This window comes from Paroedura picta, chromosome 16, assembly GCF_049243985.1.
Source record: "Paroedura picta isolate Pp20150507F chromosome 16, Ppicta_v3.0, whole genome shotgun sequence".
In the NCBI taxonomy this organism is placed as follows: Eukaryota; Metazoa; Chordata; class Lepidosauria; order Squamata; family Gekkonidae; genus Paroedura; species Paroedura picta.
The window spans coordinates 27,075,339-27,095,539 of NC_135384.1; the positions used below are offsets into that span (position 1 = coordinate 27,075,339).

The window sequence follows — 20,201 nt, forward strand, 5'->3', positions numbered from 1 at the left end:
CAGAACATCTATTGCACATTGTTTGAAGACGGCATCGGCTTGGACTCCCACTGCTGTTTCTGGTCAAACCAGTTTGGGTTTTTTGTTTTGGAGAAAAAAACGAAAACCTCTTTGCCAGAGGCCAAAACAGCCTATACATTTTTTTCTCACGTCATTTTCGGCTGCAAACACGTCCCCTTCTGTCTTCTGGCGCCGGCCTAGTTTTGTCTGGATTGGGCCTCACCTGCTCGGCTCCAGTCTCTGGTGCTTGGGTTCCCACACCGTCCGGCAAACCTCTCCCAGGAAGGTTTCAGGGGGCAAACTGCAGGGTCCGGGAGACCCCCCCGCTCCCTACACGTCCGTGCTGCAAAGACAGTCCTCTTGCGTGTCCTGTGTAAAGGAAGACCACCCCGACAACTATGCGCATGCATGCGCCCCTCCCATGCACATGCGCCCCCCCCCTTCCCTTACTGCTCACCGTAAATGAGACTCCATAAACCAATTGGGGCTGTGAGGATTTTTTTTTTTTAAGGGTAGGTTTGTTTGTTTTTTTAATCATATATTTATTACATAAATATATAGTAAAATAGACCAGCGACAATTACCATAAAAATATCTTTCTTTAAAATCCTGACCAAAAACACAAAAAAAGGGTTATTTCCCCCCGCCCCAAACTTTTCAGGTTTTTTTTTTTCAAAATCGCACGTCACGGACAAATTGTGATTGTCGTATTTTTTTTTTCTCTTTTTAATATCAGCAGATTTCCTGCTTCCCAGACGCAAAAAAAGGAGGGGGAGGGGAGGGGGGGCAAGGAAGGAAGGAACGAAGGAAGGGGAAAGACGCCTCCCTCCCTCTGACCCCCCCTCCACCTGACCCCCCCTCCCAAAACACACTGAAAACACCCCACGTCCCCGAACGTACATTCAATAACGCCCTGCTCAGAGTTCCTTTCCCTGCTCTGGACTCGGGAGGAGGGAAAATAAAACCCACAATGCATAGTAGGTGGGGCTCATGGGGGGGGGTGCCCCCTTATTGGAAACGTCCTTCCCCAAATATATGAGAACAGCTCTGCTCCCCCCCCCTTTCCCCAAGCCGAGCCTGGATCCAAAGCTGTAATCGCGTTAGTTAATACCTTTTCAGAACTTGAGGTCAGCTGGGGAGAAGAGGGATGTGGGGCCGGGGGGAGGGGGGTCAGAAGAACGGTGTGTGATCTGCAGAATCTATATGAGGTATGTACTTGGCAAAGGAATACTGAGAACGGTGCAGAGAGAGAGAGCCACTCCCCCCCCCCAAAAAAAAAACTGTCTTGCAAACAGGCCTCTGGTGCGGGACACCCCTCCCCACTTACAAAATAGTCACAGTCATTTACTGCCCCGCATGGCGGAAAAAGCCCTCCCCCCTTGAAACTCAACAAACAACTTTGTAGGAACCCACTGGCGGGGGGTGGGTGGGTATGGGACGGGACACTGCTGTCCCTCTGCTGGCACCCGTGGTGTAAAGAGGCAAGGTCAGAAAAAGACCTGCGTGGTTACGGTGGTGGGGGACGTGGCATGGCTCGCGTGGGTCATGGGGAAAGGGGCTCGTCCTGAGCTCTGCTCTGTTAAAGTCTTAGCACCTGTCCCACCCACCCCCAGTCCTTCCAACAGGCTTTGCGGAGCGTCCTGCAAGAAGACAGAGGAGAACAACGCCCTCCTATCCTTCCCACGATGCGCTCTTATAAGTCCACGCTTTGCATACACGCCTGCTTGCAACTCCCGGGGGGCGGGGGGGAGTCCTACACAGAGAGGCTCTTGGGAAGAGTTGGGGTCACCCTTGCTGCCTCCCCGTCTGACAGGCATACTCTGGTGTGGAGGAGGTGGGGCCCAAGGTGGACATAAGGTTCTTTGGCTAGACACTGCAGGCCCCACAGACCGGCTGAAAGCTTGTAGGGCGGGGCCCTACGGCTCCTGCCACGTTTCGTGGAACGCGGCCGGATGGCTTGCCCAACCAGACAGTTAGGTGGCGCGGGATTAAATCCAGGGTCGCACCATGCAAGCTGTTGCCGGGTTGGTCTTGGCAACAAGACGGGAGATGCAGACGTGTGAACTAGTCAAAATCCGCAGCCCTCCTCGTGGCTGGAACGTGGTCCTGAGCCGTTCTCCTTACCACGAAATACGGGAGCCAGAGGGCCTCTTGTAGGAAAAGCCTGACTGGTACCGTGGTTGGCCAGTGGGAGGCGGTGAGGGCGGCCACAAAGTTTAACTCAATGATTCTAGTGCAGGGGTAGTCAAACGGTGGCTCTCCAGATGTGCACGGACTACAGTTCCCACGAGGCATGGGAACTGTAGTCCACGGACGCCTGGAGAGCCACCCTTTGACTTCCCCATTCTAGGGCAACTTGGTAAATAAAACTCACAAGAAGGACCAGTGAGAGACCATCCAGGGGCCAGCTGGATTTCAAAACATACCCCCCCCCCATTATGGCGTGGGACCACCTTGCACTCTGTGGGGCTGCGGGTAGCAAGGGAATCCCGTCGACGGAAGGAGGGAGAAGGGGAACCAAACGAACGGCACAAACAAAGGACACCAACTTCTACTCTGTTTTTTTTTTCCAACCACAATTTGGGAGGGATTTGAGGTGGGAAGTTGTGCAACGTGTGTGTGTGTGTGTGTGTGTGCAAAAAATGCACAGGGAGGCTAAACGCTTTTGTGTGCATAGGCAATCCGCATGTTTTGTAACACACACAGTGTTGACAGGACTCTGTTTATCTGTACACAAACACCGAGGACAGACACCTTGGTACGGGAACTTCCCTGGCGCAGACCCCTTGAAAATGAACGCCACTCAGTTCAGTGGGGCTTCTGTTGGAGAACCTCCTGTGCAACCGCCCCCTATATATATATATATATATATGTATATATACATACACCTATACATACATGTACACATGCGCACGCACACACATCTCCCAATAAGCATTTATACACTGGGGGTGTCAAGATGGAATTGCTGGTGCCCCTTTTCCACAGGACATGGAATTCCCACCGCCATTTAGACCAGGTGTGGCCAAACTGTGGCTCTCCGGAAGTCCATGGACTACAATTCCCATGAGCCCCTGAACTGCAGCCCGTGAACATCTGGAGCGCCCCAGCGTGGCCGACCGATTTGGGCTCTTCCGTTCCCTTGAGCTAGGTATGCGTGGCAAACAGAGGAGAGTAAGAAGATTACTTGGTAAAGAAACTTCATTATTTAGTATAAGGCAATGAAGAATTCATACCCTTGCCCTGCTCCTTCCAGATCGACAGGGCTGCTGTTTCTTTCTTTCTTTAAAAAACACAAAACAAAACAAAAAAGCATTGTAAGATTCCTAACAGAAGAGCAGACATGCCTCCCTCGACGTAAGAGATATCTTCTGCACAGGACGCCTTGGTATATACAAATATTTACAAGAATTACAAATCCGGAATTAACTGTACACTGCTTGGTATATGAAAGTGCCCCCTACTGGCTGGTTAAAGAATAAGGCCTCCAGAAAGAAGGGGAAGGGGAGATGTGGGGCTGGAAGGGGGTGGTGAGCGAGGGGGAGGATGGGGGAGAGGCAGGAGAAGCCGGATGGAGTGTTTTAGGGAGAGACAGAGAGGTCTCCCTTCCATGCTCACGTCCTCGCAAACAGGGTAGACACCCTAAATACACACATGCTCTGAGGGCGCTCCTCCGACACGTGAGAACGTGTGCGCTCGTTTTAATGCTCGCTCCAATATGTACATCACTGCTCCGGGGAAACGACCCAAAGGTTTGCCTGAGAGTTCCAAACTGGGGCGACAAGACCGCATCCTGGCATCTGACACCCGCCAAGGGTGTTTATTTGGCCACAAGCAAGCTGTGGACTGGGCATGCGCTGCCCGAGACACGGAGGCACATTTCCCGTCCTCCACATGGAGAGGATGAGAAATGCCACACGAGGAAAGCGCTGAGCTGGAAGCACAGGAAGTGTTGTATACACACAATCGCGCACATACACGCACAGAGGGAAGGGGCCATCCTCTCTCACACAAGGCATGCTTAGGGCTGATCCTGCGTTGAGCAGGGGGTTGGACTAGATGGCCTGTATGGCCCCTCCCAACTCTATGATTCTAGGATTCTATGATCCTGCGTTGAGCAGGGGGTTGGACTAGATGGCCTGTATGGCCCCTTCCAACTCCATGATTCTATGTGCCTATCCTGACAGAACACCGTACACAAAGGGAAAGAAACACACAACCTGCTCAATCACACACACCCGAAGCACGCCCCTGAGTTATTCGGGCCCATGACACACACACACGGTGACCCCCGTCCCCAGCTTCAATGCTGAAACACGCCCCTCCCAGAGATGTTTAAACATTTGGACACGCAACCAGTGATGCCGGGACCTGGCACACCCCAAGCGCAAATGCCGGCGCACGCCACACAGAGAAATATCCCCGCACAGACAGGACTATCCCGGTTCATACGCGTGGGGGGCCGGCCCTCACGGAACATGCAAGCCAGTTCCGAAACGGTGGGTCACGGCAGCCCGCCCACTCTGCTCCCTCCCCTTTACCTGGAGAAATGGCCCTGAGCTTTCCCATGTGCCGAATGAAACATTATCAAACCGCTTCGCAGCTGAGTACTCTCGGGCCCAGAAGCAAAGCCCACTGGGGGGACGCTTGCAAAAATGAAATAAAAGTGCGTTTATTTGGTCGGCGTCCCAGCGAGGAGGTTAATGATGTGGCGAGCACCACTGACTCTTCCACGGAGAGCACCCAAATGACACGGGGTGCGTGTGAAGGGCAGTGGTCTTCAAGGTTTTGGCCTGGCTCCCATAAACAGAAGGGGGCAACAGGGCCACGGACTCCTACATCATACCTGGACCAGGAGTCCTTACCTGTCAAACCGGCGGATGAGAGGGAATGGGCGGCCGTCGCCCAGAGGAAATGACACCTTCTAATGTGAAGAGGTTTAAGAGGTATGTGGGGGGGGGGGAGCTGATGGACAAAAAGGTGGTGTGGTTCACTTGCAGGGTTTCGCCTTGGCGGCACAGCTGTGAACGCAGGAGCGTTATGGCTCAAGTGAGGGACAGGCGGCCCAAATCCACAGCCTGCTACAGGCTTACCACGCCTACGCCTTGAAAAGGCTCAGGAAAAGAAATGGATGCCTTCCTTTTCAGGTTAATTTAATCCTTCTCACCTTCGGCTAACAACCTCTGAGGCAGGGGTGGCCACAAACTGTGGCTCTCCAGAGGTCCGTGGACGACAATTCCCCAGAGCAAATAGGACAGGGCTTTCTGGGCATTGTAGTCCGTGGACATCTGGCATGCAAGGGTTTGGCCACCCCTGTTCCAACGTGTCTCGCTAAGGACGCCTAAAAAAGGTGGGCAGGGAGGACAGCGTGGCCCGGGACTCTGGCGTGTATTTTTAGCGCGTCCCGCAGGGAAACAGGTGCGGTTCCTGTTACATGACCGGATGCAACCAGATAAGAATTTCTGTACCTTGGACAGCTGCAATTTGGACAGGCCACAGGGGGTCAAAATGAGCAGTCGCAAGCCGACTGTTTCCGCACAGATACGAAAGAGGCCAAAGACCCCTAGCTGGTCAACAGGTAGTCTGCGACTCCAAAAACGTATTTTGGGGGTGGGGAGTTAAAGTCTCCGTCTTGGTAAACAACCCAAACGCTTAAAATGGACTATCAGGGTGCAATTCCTGCCCCCCTCATAGCTGTTCACGCTATGTTTCAGGATGAGCTCTGGGGAGACCTGCCTGAGTTTTTCTGGGGCCGCTGTTGGCGACTACCACAGTCACGCAGCTGGGTTTTAAAAGCAAAATGAAAGTCGGTTTGAATTGGGGAGAAGCTGCCACTGTGCGGCAGGGTCCGGAGTCCAAACTTGCAGCTCTGGGGTAAAGCCACGAGTGGAAACGTCCCTCGCCTGGGATCTTAATTGCTTGCTCTCGGGGTAAACAAAACTGAGCCGCACGCACAGCTGGGTCCGGCTGATCCCTAAGGCAGCTTCCGTTTCTTTGCGTGGTTGAATCCTGCAAGGGACCAAGTGAGCTGCGACTACCACAGAGACAAGCCAAGGGCAAACTGATGCTCTGGGTTTTCTACGGAGCCCCAATTTGTCGAAAATGGCCGCTGTGTTCCCAATTGGCCAGCTGGCTCTCTTTCCCCATCTCTGGGGGAAGGGATCGGAGATGGCCCAACCTGGAATGGTGGCACCACCTGGGGGAGGGGGCTGCACCATGTTTGGGAAGTGGCTAAAGGGGCAGCGTTGAGGGAAGCCCAAACCTTTGCCTCTCCAGGAGTGCTTTTGCACAGTGACCAAAGCAACAGGTCCAGAGGACGCGGGCAGAGCCCTATGGGGTGTGGAGCAACCACTGAATACCAAGAAGCAAAGTGCTTGGCTATGAAGAAGGGTGTGCAGGGCCATCAAAAGGGCCAATTATGAGCTGGAGTGGTGGGAAGGGCCCCGGGTGGGCGTGTCCACAGCTCTGCTTCCTAACCCCGTTCTGTACAATTACATCACTTCTGGGGTTTCTTGAAGTTGAGGAAGGCTGGCTTAGGGGAACGGCCTTATGGCAGAGAACAGGAATTGCACAAGGATAGGGCTGTCTCCCATAAAAGAAGCTCCCTTCCCTGCATGTATATACACATATGTATTTGGCAGGGGGGATTCTGATCTGGAAAAGGGCCCTTGGATACATGGCTGATCATCCCCTTTCCTGGGTCCCCAATTCAGTTTATGAAGAAACTTGCATGAAGAGGAATAGACCGAGAGATCTTTTGCTAACCGAAGCGCACAATGCTAAGCTAGATAAAACGGATGATCTGTATCCTGTAAGGCAGGTTCTTATGTTTACACAATAAACCCTTGGCTTTTTTATTCAAGACCCCCCAGAAATCTTCTGTTTCTCTCTGGGGCCCTCTAAGGCCTGTTATGCACACACTGGATAATGCACTTTCAATGTGCGCCTGCAGCTGGGTTTCCCTGTGCAGAACAGGATAATGTACTTCTAAAGTGCATTGGAAGTGCATTATCCAATGTGTGCATAATGGGCCTAAGAGAAAGAAGCTAACTCAGGGGTGGCCAAACGGTGGCTCTCCAGCTGTCCATGGACTCCAATTCCCATGAACCCTTGCATGGACATCTGGAGAGCCACTGCTTGGCCACCCCTGAGCTAGAGGCTAGCAGCTTGTTCTGACATGTGTTAACTCAAAAGCAAACCCCTAACTCTTGAGTTAGCATGCACCGGGTCACAGCCAAGTTGCATAAAAGTAGTTTCTGGACAGACAGCCCGGGAAGTGCTCACACACACACACACACAAACACACACACAAATATATAAAGGGTTTTAGCACACTGCACATCACATGGGAGTTACGTGTCTCTGTGATGTTTGCTTTAAAGCAGGGGTAGTCAAACCTGTGGTCCTCCAGATGTCCATGGACTACAATTCCCATGAGCCCCTGCCAGTGGTTGCTGGCAGGGGCTCATGGGAATTGTAGTCCATGGACATCTGGAGGACCACAGGTTGACTACCCCTGCTTTAAGGAGCTGAGGAACGGTTGGGCTGGGATCAAAGCAGACTTCTGAAAGGGAGCAGGGCTGTAAATGGGAAGGAGCAGAGCACGTGGGGTCCCATGGTGAAGAGGGGGCGGGCAGGGGGACCCCGGGGAGCTAGTTGCTTCTCCGAGGCTGAGCTGAGCACCAAAACACTGACCCATCTGATTCTGTGGGACTGGAAAGTGTTTTAAATGAAGAACTAGTAGGGTAGGCAAGAGGCTACTGAATCCAAGGCTTCAAACCGCCCCCCACCCCGCTCTTGTGGCACACCACGGTCCCCCCCCCATTAACTCACATTTTCCAGGCCAAGAAATATACAACTGCATCCTGTCCCCCCCTCCCCCCCCTCTGCAGCTTCTGGACACATCTGCAATTCCCTGGGGACAAAGCCAATTGGGGATATAGCTTTGCACCATTCTGAGCTTCAAAACAAAAACAAAATAAAAGAAATCTCTCCTCCCGACAAAGGTCGGATTCCATGCTAAGAACAGCTGAATAATTAGGCAGAACTGCAATATTGGTGCCTGTTTTGCATAATTTATTCTGCTTCTGCAGTGGAAATCCTGCTTCGCTCCACTCTGGGCTCAAGATTTCACCAGGCTTATTAAAAGTCTTGCTCATTGCCTTAAGGACTATAAACTTGTTCTCTCTCTCTCTCTCTTTTTAAAATAGACTTTTGAGATTTGCCCACAATACCAAATTTCTATGCCTGTGTGGTTTTCGCAAGTGAAGAAGTGCAGGCTAAAGATACCCAAACAAAATTCCTCAGTGGGAATCAGGATTCCGGACCACGTCCTAGTACCGACTCAGCAGCAGTGCCCCCCCTCCCTCTCCCACTCCCCACCCCCCAATATCAACCTCACGTCATTTTAAGATGATTTTAAAAAACTACTTTCCCCCCCCTCCAACCCCAATTTTGTTTGCGTAGTATTTTTTTTTCCTTGTGAACAGACCCGTACAAAGATTTTTTTTCCTTGTTAATTAAAAAAATTATACATACTTATATATATATTTCTGTATATTAGCTTAAACTGGAGCTGTGTTCTCCGTAGGCCGGCCCCTGAACCTTCGGATGGTACATCCAACATGCACCCAAAACCATCCTGTAACATTTCCCACAGCTTCTTGAATGAGGTAAGAGGTAAAGGGTTTTTTTTCTCAACGGAAACCAAGTGACAGAGAGAGGGAGAGACAGAGAAAGAAAAGGAGAAATTGGGCAGAAGGAGAGTAAAAATAGGAAGGGGGAAATTACTCTCCCGCACTGATATTACATTACAGCTTTAAAAAAGACACCTTGTCTAACAGACTGATGATAAAAAAGATGGGTCTATCACAGAAGTGGCTCAGGAGAGACGCCCAACCCGATTAATGACTTTAAGTGCCAAAAAGACTTGTCTTTAAGGGGGGGGGTCACAGTCTGGTTTGTGTTAAAACGAAACAGTCAGAAAGAAGAAATCAAGAAGATGGCGGTCTCCTCTTTTTTTGTTTTTGTAAAAAAAAAAGAAAAAAAAGAATATCCCCAACACCCATCGTTAGCACAGGAATCAGCAACTGAATGTTTGGGGGGACCAAATCTGACACACTAAAAAGCATCGGTCTCTGTTCTGCACCCTGCCCAACACGACCCACAGGAAAGGGAACAGCACCAAAGGGGCTGAAAGGGGTGGAAATGTGGTTTGGTTGGCAATCTATTTTGGGTGGGAGACGGGGTGGGGGGTGGGGGAGGCTGGCTCACTCAACATGGTCCCCTCCCCCAATGCTGATGTCAGGGATCGTGACTTTAGAGCAGGGGTGGCCAAACTGCGTCTCTCCAAATGTCCATGGGTATCTGGAGAGCCACAGTTTGGCCACCCTGCTTTAGAGGGTCAGCCTGCTTCCCAAAACACGACAGACAGCAGGAAAGCGTCAATGAAAAGACGCCTCCAACAGACAAGACTGACCAAATCTGCACATCCAGAATGCTTCTTTCTCGCCTGCTTTTCTGGATCACTCCCTTGCCTAATCTGGCTTTTTTCCAATGTGACTTGCCCGTACCGTTTTTTTAAAAAACGCCGCCGTCCTTTTTGGGGAACGAAGCTCTGACCGATCCGGCCCCCGATTCTTCCCACCTAGTTCACGCACCCCGAGAATTTGCTTCTGCATGCGGCCAGCGAGGTGTCCTTACTTATTTCTTTGCTAAACGGGAACCCAGTAGCACCTTAATGCCATTTCATGCACCCTGAAGCTTTCAAGAGCTCCCGGAAGCTCCCGCTGGGAGAGATTGTGATCCTCTTGAAGGTGCTCCAAACTCCTGTTGAATTTTGCTACAAAAGACTGTCACAGTGAACCCCTCTGGATTACCGCAAGGGGTAAGGGAGATGGGGTGGAAAGAGCTGACCTTTCTCGAACGGGGGCACGGTATGACGGAAGTCTTTGCCCTTTCCCCCATGTGTGTGAAATGATCCGTGCAAGAACGGGGCTGGATGTTCATGGGCACAAGGGGCACAGGATATTCTTGGGGAAGGGGCTTGAAGCACACAGCAAAGCAGCTTGACACCCCCCCCCTGGTTCCCTGACACAGGGCTAGTCGTCCTCCCCGCGCTCCCCCCCCCCAATCCCTTAACTTCTTGAGCCTGCAGTTCCGGGGGTTGCAGCCCCCTCCCGGTGAATTTTATCCACTGCCTGTCCTCTCCGTTGATAAGTGCCATTTGCAACAATAACAACAATAACAAAAATCAAGTGTGTGTGGGGGGGAGAGCGTTCGACCCTTCCTCGGTTCTCCCGGAACGGGAAGAGTCGAGGTTTCAGGCTTCAGTCGCCTCCCGCCAGAGGGAAGGGAGGGAGGGAGGGAGGACAACGGGGAACGTTAGTGCAGCAAGGGGTGTTGTAACGCCACTCGGCGAGGGAAAGCGTGTGCAAAGAATTAGCAAGGGCGGCTTCCAAGCCCAGCAGGGGTGACGCGTGCAGGTCTGCAGCTGGGGGGGGGCAGCATAAGCAGGGACATTAGACACCCCCCCACACCTTCCTTGCCCAACATGGAGGTAGATTGGCCACAGGGAAGGGGAGGGGGCTTCCGGGGGATGGAGAGGGGTGGCAGCGGCGGGGAGGGGGGGGAGAGGTTAGGGTTGACAATTTTTTTTTCTGGTAGGAAGTGATGAGTTTACCTCTCAGCACTGGAATAAGAAGCCGGCGCCCCGTAAGTTTGAGCCCTGCAGTGCGATTCAAAGCAAAATAAAATAGATTTCTCACTCGAACCCCTTGCTTTTCCCAGAAGGGGAGGAGAAAGGGGGAGGGGGGGTCTTTTTCCTATTTCAAAGTGCATCTGTCCTTCCCATGTAGGACTGAGAACCTCAATTTGTTTTTGTTGTTTTTAGCCAAAACCACCTGAGGACTTTCCTCCCCCCCCCCCACTTCCCTGTCAATAATTTAATTTCTCTCTCTCTCTTTCTCTCGCTCTCTCTGTTCCTTTTCTTTCTTTTTCTTAAAAAAATCTTTCTTTCTTTTACAAAAAAAGTGCATTTTATATTTTAGCCTCCTAGGGGAGGATAACTAAATGCTAAAAGTTCTAAAAGGAACCGAAGAAAAGAACAAAACAAGCAAACACACTCTAACGTTTCCTGGGACTGTTATGTGCAAAAGAAACATATATATATTTATATATATCGGTAATCAAGTCCGTTTAAACGAGAGAGGTTTGGGTCAGGGCTATGCACCAAGGCGCTGGCAATTTCCAGTGCTGGGAGGGTGGGTGGGGAAACCCTTTTTCGGATGGGGAGAAGAGCAAAGGAATCTTTCGGGAAGGGGGGAGGAGCCAAATGGGAATTGATCCCCCCCCCACCCTTCCTTTTGTTAAAATTTAAGACAACTTGTCTCACCCTTGAACGACAGACTTTGGGACAAAAAAAGGGGTTGGCAGGAGTAAAGTAAGCAGGGAGGGAGATCATATTGCCCAATATTCTTTTTAAAGTCTGCCTAGACAAAAGCATTGGCTACTGCACGAGTCTACCTTGTAAGGAAGGTGTTTTTTTTTTTTTGCGTGAGTTCAACCATTTTCTTTCTTTCTTTCTTTTTGGTGTGTCCCAGCGCCTTCCCCTCCCGCTCTGCGTGATTCACTGATGCTGACTTGCAATATTTAGAAAAAAAAAACAAAAAAGAAAACGAAAAAAAAAAAAACGAAAACAACAAAACAGAACAAAAAAAAATGTTTTCTTTTTTTTTTCCTTTTTGAAAATCTGTGTCCGAAGTGATGAGGTGGGGGCTCTGCGGCCCAAAGTCCCGACGTCGCCCCAGTCCCGACCTGCCTGCCCCCCCCCAATTCTCCCATGCCACCCTGTTTGCTCCCTCCCTCTCCCCGCCCACCCTAGACTTCCTGATCCTCGAAGACCTCGAGAAAGAGTGGGGGGAAGAGCTCCGTGGGGCATTCCACCTTCATGTGCAGGAAACGACTGGCGTGGCAGGCCCCGATCATGCGCAGGTCGGTCACCTTCATGAGGAGTTTGGGCCAGAAGTGGGGAATGTTGTGTTTGCGATAGTTGATGTAGTGTTCAAACGCCAACAGGTAGGTCTCTTGGCATTTCTCGATCTTGTCGACACAGATCAGCCCGCTGCGGTCTACCGGGGGAACGGAAAGAAGCCCGAGTAAGATGGGGATGACCCACCTGGACTTCAGCAGGAGGGCTCCTGCTGGACCACCTAGTCCTCCCAGCCCCTAGTCAAATTCTCTAAGGCAGGGATGGACAAACTGTGGCTCTCGAGAGGTCCATGGACTGCAATTCCCATGAGCTCCTGTCAGTATGGTGTTGGCAGGCGTTCATGGGAATCGTAGTCCGTGGACATCTGGAGAGCCAAGGTTTGGCCACCGTTGCTCTAAGGCAGGGGTAGTCAAACTGCGGCCCTCCAGATGTCCATGGACTACAATTCCCAGGAGCCCCTGCCAGCGAATGCTGGCAGGGGCTTCTGGGAATTGTAGTCCATGGACATCTGGAGGGCCGCAGTTTGACTACCCCTGCTCTAAGGTTTAGGGTTGCCTATTAATCTGAGGGCTGTAGCCTAGAGTTGGCAAGAAGATCGGTTTCCAGAGACTCGGAGAGGAGAAGGAATAACAAACTTTCCCGGTCTGTACTTCTGTTGACTCTTTGACTGGAAATCCCCACTGGGGGGGGGAAAAAGCAGCATGTAAATGCACTCAAAGTCTGAGCTAAACTTTTAGCCCCCTTCTGTGGTAGCTTCCATACCGCTATGATTCTCCACGCTGTGCTCGTTGCTGCTACAAATGCATTGGCAGGGGACGAGTGGGGTCCACAATGGAGATTTTTCATGCCCTTTCCTTGACTGAGATCCCAAAGGCCCCCGTGTAGCCAAAGGGGGAGAGAAAGGGCGGTCATGAGGGAAGAGCTATTTTTCTGTTTAAAAAACAAATCAGTGCTAGCTGCCTGTAAACCCAGCAGTGCTCCACCATCAACAGATCCCTAAAGTCTTGGTTCTCACTACACACTGGGATTTCCTCCAAGTTTTATTTTAAATGATTTTTTTTCCTTTTGCAAAGTTAGCTGCCTTCAAAACAACGCCCCCCCCCCCCCCCAGTTTCTTCATTCACTTCCAGAGATAGAAACCTCTAAAATTATCCCCAGTGAGTGTGATGGAGTTTGAGGGGGGCTTTTTCTGTCAACAACACGGCTGGGGAGGAGAGGAGGAAACGATTTTCTGCAATCTCATTTTCCTTGCTAGCAGATTCCGGTTTCTTCAGAGTTTTCTCCTGTTCCATAAGTGCATTGCCCCCTCTAGTGGCTGAGTCGATATCACACAGGTTTATATCCAGCATGCCTTCCCAGCAGATTTACATTCCAGGTTTTGATGGTGGACATTCGGTTTAATATTTGCAGAATCTGAGAATCTGAAGTGATATTCCTTGGAAAAGCTTGATGTGAAACGAGTTGGGAGTTGCACAAATATTAAAGGTTAGCAGTAAAGCCTGTTGTATGCTGGAATACTGTGGGTGCTAGGCAGGTGTATGGGTTGTATTTGCGGGATAGGATAAGTAAGATGGGGTGGAGGGATTTGAAGAGAGCAGCCAAGGCACCTAACACTCCCTTTAAATCAGGCTTTCGTGAAACCCTGGAATTTTTCTCATGGCCCTGGAAGCATTTCCTGAATACCCAGGAGTCAATTAATTTAAACATATTTTTCAAATCTGTTAAACATTTATCGGGCGATGTGATCATATATGGTCATGTTGACCTTCCCCCTCCTCCCAAAATAGCCAGTGATGGGCCAGGAGGGGGTGGGAAGGGGAGGGCCCCCAAGGTGGGCCTGTACACAGCCTCTGTTTCCCAACCATATTCTGCACAATCACACCACTTCTGGGAGTTCTCAAAACCTGAAGAATGTTTCAGAGGTTTCTAGACAGTAAAACAAGTTGAGAGAGGCTACTTTAAATGTTTGCCCCCACCTTCACAAGCAGCTTTGCTTGCAAAGGGGGGGGGCAGGGATTTGAAGGGAGCAGCTATGGCACCTAACAGTTGCTAGACGCCCTGTCTGTTCCCTTTAAATGCTCCCCCCACTTTTGCAGACAGGTTTGCTTGTGAAGGTGTTGGGGGGGGGGGGGCTGCATTTCAGCTTGTTGAGCATTCCAAGGCCTCTTTCTGGAGGCTTCGGAATCCTCAGCATATCATTGGACGTCTGCAGACTCTTTTATATGTTATGCTTTCTCTATAAGCCCCAATTGTTTTTTTCCCCCTCTTTTCTTTGTTGGACATGAACCACTGTGATATTGACTCAACCATTACAGGGAGCAAAACACATATAGAACGGATACGCCCCCCTCCCCGAAGAAGCAGGGGAAAAGGGAATGCAGAAAAGCCCAAAGATAAAGTGATCTTTGACAAAGCTATATTAGCAGAATTCTCACTCACCCAAGTCCTCGGCACCAGCTCTACCATCGTACTGACCAGCAAGCACCCAATAATACACCTCTGGCCTACCACCCACCTCTGGCTCTTCGTTGAACCTGGCTGCTTAACCCTGTCCTCCTAGGCAATTCACCTACCAAACTTCCACCTGCAGTCCAATTATCCAGCGTAAAGACCTGTTTCACCAGCCTTTCAGCGACTACCTCCCTTTCTGGCCAACCTTCTATGTAGTCATTCCTGTCCCTTTCCCCCTCCGTAGCTGTACTGCACTGGCATCCCAAATCCTCCTCTGTATTATGCTACACAGATGCCTTGCGAAGGCTCTGATGCGAATGGTCCCAAGTGTTATATCCTTCAAGGGGCAGATACTGGGAGGGAGAAGGCACCCCAGGAGCACAACTACCCCGCCGCCCCCCGTACCTGAGGACATGAGTAGCACAGCCTGGAGCAGTGCTACTTCCGTGTCGTCCAGGTTGAAGGCAGAGAGGGACTTGCCCAAATCAAAGATGGCATCCGACACCACGCCCAGGCCGCCGTTCTTTAGCTGCTCCCGCTTGACGGCCATTTCGCCACTCAACGTCAGCGTCTCGCTTTCAGGGTCGTAGCGCACAGCTGCCCGCAGTGACATGATCTCCATGCAGCAGCCCTTCAACAGGATGATCTGGTCCTCACAAGGCAGCTGAAAATCAAGGGCAGGAAACAACCGAGGTCGCCAAACGCAGCTGCAAAAGGCTGCTGGCGTTTTACCTTAACCTCGCCATGAGGACTAGCCTTGTGCCAGATTTTAAAAATCTGCACGGTGGGCTCAGACAGAAACGGGCTGCCCTAGAAGGTTTCCCACAGGAGGTGGAGCAAGTTGGAACACAGCTGCTGCGGCTGACCTCCGGTGCTGTGGCGGCAGTGGCAACTGAAACACTGTCAATCAAATCTCCAGTGGCCAATCAGAAGCCTTGCTGGACAGAAGCCTTCCTGGTCCCTGCTTGCTTTCTAAAATCACTTGGCAGGCACCTGGTAAGCTGTCAGCAGGCACCCATGGGCACTGTGTTGGGCACCCTTGCTCCACACATTCGAGGAAATCCCCATCAAGCATGCCGAACTCCCCTCCCTGGACTTCCCACCCTTTGACACCAGCTGTCCCCGCGCTTCGCTCACCTCTGAAAACATGGGCAGTTTTTTGGCAAAGTCCACCACGCGGGTGATGGCGGGGGTGATGATCTTTGTAAACTCGCTGAACGCCTCCAGGTCCACTTTGTCCCCGTCGGGCATGGAGGCCATGGGTGACTGACCGATGTCTTCCGGCTTGGGGGGGGGGGGGAGCAGGGAGAAAGGAAGGGCAGAATCAGGCTCTGCAGGAAGGTACGTTTGGCACTTTGGGTCCTTTCTGTGCAAACAGTGGGGAGTCACCCCTCAATGGGCAGGGGAAAGAGAGAATGCGCTTCCTTGGGAATCATTCTGCCCTTGGATTTCCTCTCTCTTCTGCCATAACCCACTTTGCATGACCTTCTTGCCCTCTCCTGACCTGCCCTGGCACCGACTCAAAGTGGACAGCAGAGGGCACCCTGAACCCAACAATCCTTGCCATGCTGGGTGTGTGTGTGTGTGTGTGTGTGCGGAAATAAAGATGGAGGGCAGGGAAAGACAGGGGGAACTAGGCTGAGGGTTTCCAGCTCATCTGCCCTTGGAGGGAGCCAAGAGAGGTTGCAGCCGTGTCCTTCTGCGTAGCTGGCTGCACTGCTCAAAAACTCCCCGACAGGTTAAACCAGGGGAGGGAGGAGAATGTTCGTTTCTACAGGAACAAGCTAGACTCTGAGATCATAGATTTATCTATCCAGCAGCTCTTCCCATAAACGTCAATTATTAAGTGTCGTCTTCATTGATAGGCTGAAGGGTAAAATATAATGGTAAAGCTCAAAACCAATCTATATGAAATATCCTAGGAAGGGAATCTGTCTCTCTCTCTCACACACACACACACGGAACAATACTGGAAGGTAGGTTAAGGTGAGACTGTGCGATTCTCCCGGGGTCACCAAGTAAGTGTCTGTGGCAGAGAAGAGATTCGAACCTGGGTCTTCCAGACTCTACTCTGACAACCTAACCACTGCACAAGGAGTGGCCAAATGGTGGCTCTCCAGATGTCCAAGGACTACAATTCCCATGAGACCCTGCCCATGTAGTCCATGGACATCTGGAATTGTAGTCCATGGACATCTGGAGAGCCATGGTATGGCCACCCCTTGAGTAGAGCATAAGCACAACCCCCTCCCCAAATAAAACTCAATAGCAAAAATAAAGCTAAATAAACAGCTGCCTCCCCCCCCAAGCACTTTTAAAATCCCATTAATTTCTCATTAATTTTAATCTGCCTATTAAAATAACAGGGATCTCCTTTTGAAGGGTGGAACCTGGCCACACCCCTTATTTTATCCCACACCATAATGTTAAAACCAAGCAGAGGTACACCTGTGAAGGTAAGGTTTTTTGAAAGGGCTGAAGACCCCTAAGGGACGGGAGCTTTTATAAGAACGCCAGCTTGGTGTAGCGGTTAGGAGTGCGGACTTCTAATCTGGCAAGCCGGGTTTGATTCCCCGCTCCTCCTCCACATGCAGCTAGTTGGGTGACCTTGGGCTCACCATGGCACTGATGAAGCTGTTCTAACCGAGCAGGAATATCAGGGCTCTCTCAGCCTCACCCACCTCACAGGGTGTCTGTTGTGGGGAGAGGAAAGGGAATGTGGATGTAAGCCCCTTTGAGACTCCTCCGGGTAGAGAAATGAGACATAGAAGAACCAACTCTTCTTCTTCAGTAATATCAGGGCTCTCTCAGTCTCATGTCCCTCACAGGGTGTCTGTTGTGGGGAGAGGAAGGGAAGGGGATTGGAAGCCGCTTTGAGACTCCTTTGGGTAGAGAAAAGCGTCATATAAGAATTAGCTCTTCTTCTTCAGTAATCTCAGGGCTCTCTCAGCCTCACCTCCCTTCACAGGGTGTCTGCTGTGGGGAGAGGAGGTGAAGGCGGCTTTGTTGCGTGTGGAGTCTCCTCAATGACCCTCCTTCCTACCATCTGCTGTACTCCCTGCTTCATTAGCTTTCAGTTTTGGTTGGAATCGTTTCTACGACGTTTAACTGTTGGCCATCCAGACTGGGCACCAACGCAGCATCCCACTTTTTGCACATAAAATAAATAAATACAACCTGCAAAGATCCTCGGATGGAGAACTGGATACCACCACATCTTGTGGATGCATGCAACCGGCCCGCCCAACACCCCCTCTCCCTCCGGGCAAAAATCCACACGCTTGTTGTGCCCGTCACGGCCTCCTACCAGAAATTTCCGCTTCTGTTTCCAGTGGCTGCCTTGGGCATTCGTGCTGCGGTGTGCCTCCGTGGCGACGTGGATCAGCTCCCACTCCTCCGCCGTCGGCTCTGGCCGGTGCTGAAGGGATTTCAGCATCTCCTCTTTGCGCCTCCTTTCCCGGTTCTCTTCGATCAGTTTCCGCTTGGCTACCCTCTTGGAGTCATCCAGCACCACTAGGGGGCGGCGGAGAATGGGGAGGGCGTGAGTGGGAGAGGGCAGGGCCTCGCCCGGGGCCAATCACAACTCTCGCAATCCTCCCCCAAGAGTCTATGCGGTCCGTGTGGCTAGCTCACAAGCACCGGTGTGCCCGAAAGGCCACGCGGGAAACAAACTGACCGGCTGACTTGGAACGGCTACTGCAAGGCATGGAGCGCCTGTGCTACGCCAAGGGTTCAAGAGCTAGAGCAGGGACCCCCAATTTCCTTGAGCCTGCGGGCACCTTGGGAACTCTTGATACCAAGCGGTGGGCGTGACCCCAAAACGGCCGTCATGGGAGGCAGAATCGCGCAGAAAGGAAGCCCAAGGGCACTCCATTTAAAAATATGCACACCGTGGGAAAGAGGAGGGGGAGAAATGAAAGCCAACCCTTTGGGTGTTAGTGGCTACTAAAATAATGATATTTTAATTTGTACAGTGTATTAGTTCTCTGATAGCCAATCAGAAGCCCCGAGGTTTTAAAAAAAACACTTGGTGGGTGCCCCCAAAAGTGTTGCAGGATCCCATGGCGCCCACGGGGAGCCCTGAACTAGAGCTTCTGGGACATGCCCGTATACTTCCACAACACACCATACCAACGCTCCACATTAACTGTGGCCTTCCCAAATATGTATCCCTCGCAGGCCACCTTCCTTCCCAGGGGGACCCTGATGCAAGGGCTCGACTGCTCCCTACCCTGTCTCTCCCCCGCCCCCGCTCATCTCCCCTTCCTCCACAGCGGGCGCAACGCCCTTACAGTCCATGGCCATGCCAACGGCAATGCACTTCTTGAATCGGCAAAGCTGGCACTGGTTGCGGGTGATTTTGTCGATGACACAGGAGCCATCGTACTTGCAGGAGTAGGTCGGGTGCAGGTTCTTCTGGATGGTCCGTCGGAAAAAGCCCTGGAAAGAAGACAGGAGGACGTCACCACCACACGGCCACCTGCAAACACATTTCGCTCTTGCTAATGGCATATTCACCATCACATCGCTTTATGCCTGGCATATCTCCCTGCGGATTCAAGCGGCGAGTTTTTATGACCGGCGATACGGCGGTGTAATCTCGAAGCGACCACTAGAGGGTGCAAAAACATGCGGAGCAGCCCCCCATCCAGCAACAGAAACACACAAGAGAGGAAAATGAGATTGTGGGGAAAGCCCTTCGTTGTCAAGGGAAGGATAGAGGGCCTTCACTACAGAGATGTCAGGGACAGAGGAACTTTACCCTGTGCCCACAGAGAAACCAAGGCCTAAGGCTGCTGCTGGGTTTTTTGTGCATGGTTCCATTATTTCAAGCCTTCCAGTATGCCCGGGAATGCATTTTTGCCAAGACTGCTGATGAGGCAAGGTCTTAAGACCCCGAAACATCTGTTCCTTCCCACGCAACGCATTTGATTTTTCCCCCTTGCTTGATGATGAGTCCTAGAGAACTTGACAATTTGCATGCAGTTTTGTGCCACTCTGCGTGGGCGTGTGAAATGCCGCCAAGCCGCTTCCGGCTTACAGTGACCCTATGAAGTCACGTCCTCTAAAATGTCCTAGGTCAGCTCTTGCAAACCGAGGGCCATGGCTTCCTTCACTCAGCCCATCCCAGGTTGGTCTTTTGCTTTTCCGGCTGCCTCCCGTTTTTCCCTAGCATTAACGTCGTGCCATTTTGCTTAGTCCCAAGAAAAAAGTTTCACGGGGCTTTTCTGCTTGTTTTTGGCTCAAACGGAAAGTTGTTAGGTCTTTTTCTGTGCTTTTAAAATGCTAGACTGGGTTTTCGCAACCAGGGTTTCTTGACAGCCCTGGAAGGGTCTCCCAAATGGGGGGAAGTTAACAATTTTTTCCCTTTATTTTTTTTTTAAATTTTAAAATTAAATTAGACACAATCAACAGACAAGCCCCAACAAAAACAAGACAAAACTCCCAACACAACTCTGTAGCTTCGTCAGTCTTTTGATTCCTGTAAACAATGTCCATTTCATCTATTACATTCCATCCGGTAATCATCATTCAAGTCTCAAGTTACAATATTAGTTCACATATCTTACAGTCTGAGAGTTTCCTTAGGTAATTTGCCAAATCAATCCGAATTGTATTGAACTCTCCATTCTTTTTCACCCCTTGAATTACTTTAATGTTATTTGTTAATTTGCTGCCAGGGGCTCATGGGAATTGTAGTCCCTGGACATCTGGAATGCTGTTTGGCCACCCGTGGTGTAAAGTGTGAATTAGGGCCTGG

The 20,201-nt window shown here is 51.1% G+C and overlaps 1 protein-coding gene across 2 annotated transcripts in view; it reads right to left on the bottom strand.

Moving 5' to 3' along the window:
- Positions 1-486: 486 nt before the first annotated feature.
- THRA (thyroid hormone receptor alpha) overlaps positions 487-20,201 on the bottom strand; it is a 116,870-nt gene continuing 97,155 nt past the window's right edge. Inside the window, exons 5-9 of one of the 2 annotated variants that reach the window (XM_077315525.1) lie at positions 18,733-18,880; positions 17,748-17,953; positions 15,578-15,724; positions 14,921-15,104; positions 487-12,128 (exon numbers count right to left, since the gene is read on the bottom strand). In XM_077315525.1, the coding sequence (XP_077171640.1) occupies positions 11,878-12,128; positions 14,921-15,104; positions 15,578-15,724; positions 17,748-17,953; positions 18,733-18,880 (936 nt within the window). In that variant the 3' untranslated portion in view covers positions 487-11,877. Of the gene's footprint in view, positions 12,129-14,845; positions 15,105-15,577; positions 15,725-17,747; positions 17,954-18,732; positions 18,881-20,201 lie in introns of both variants that reach the window. The other variant, XM_077315524.1, reaches the window with a different exon arrangement.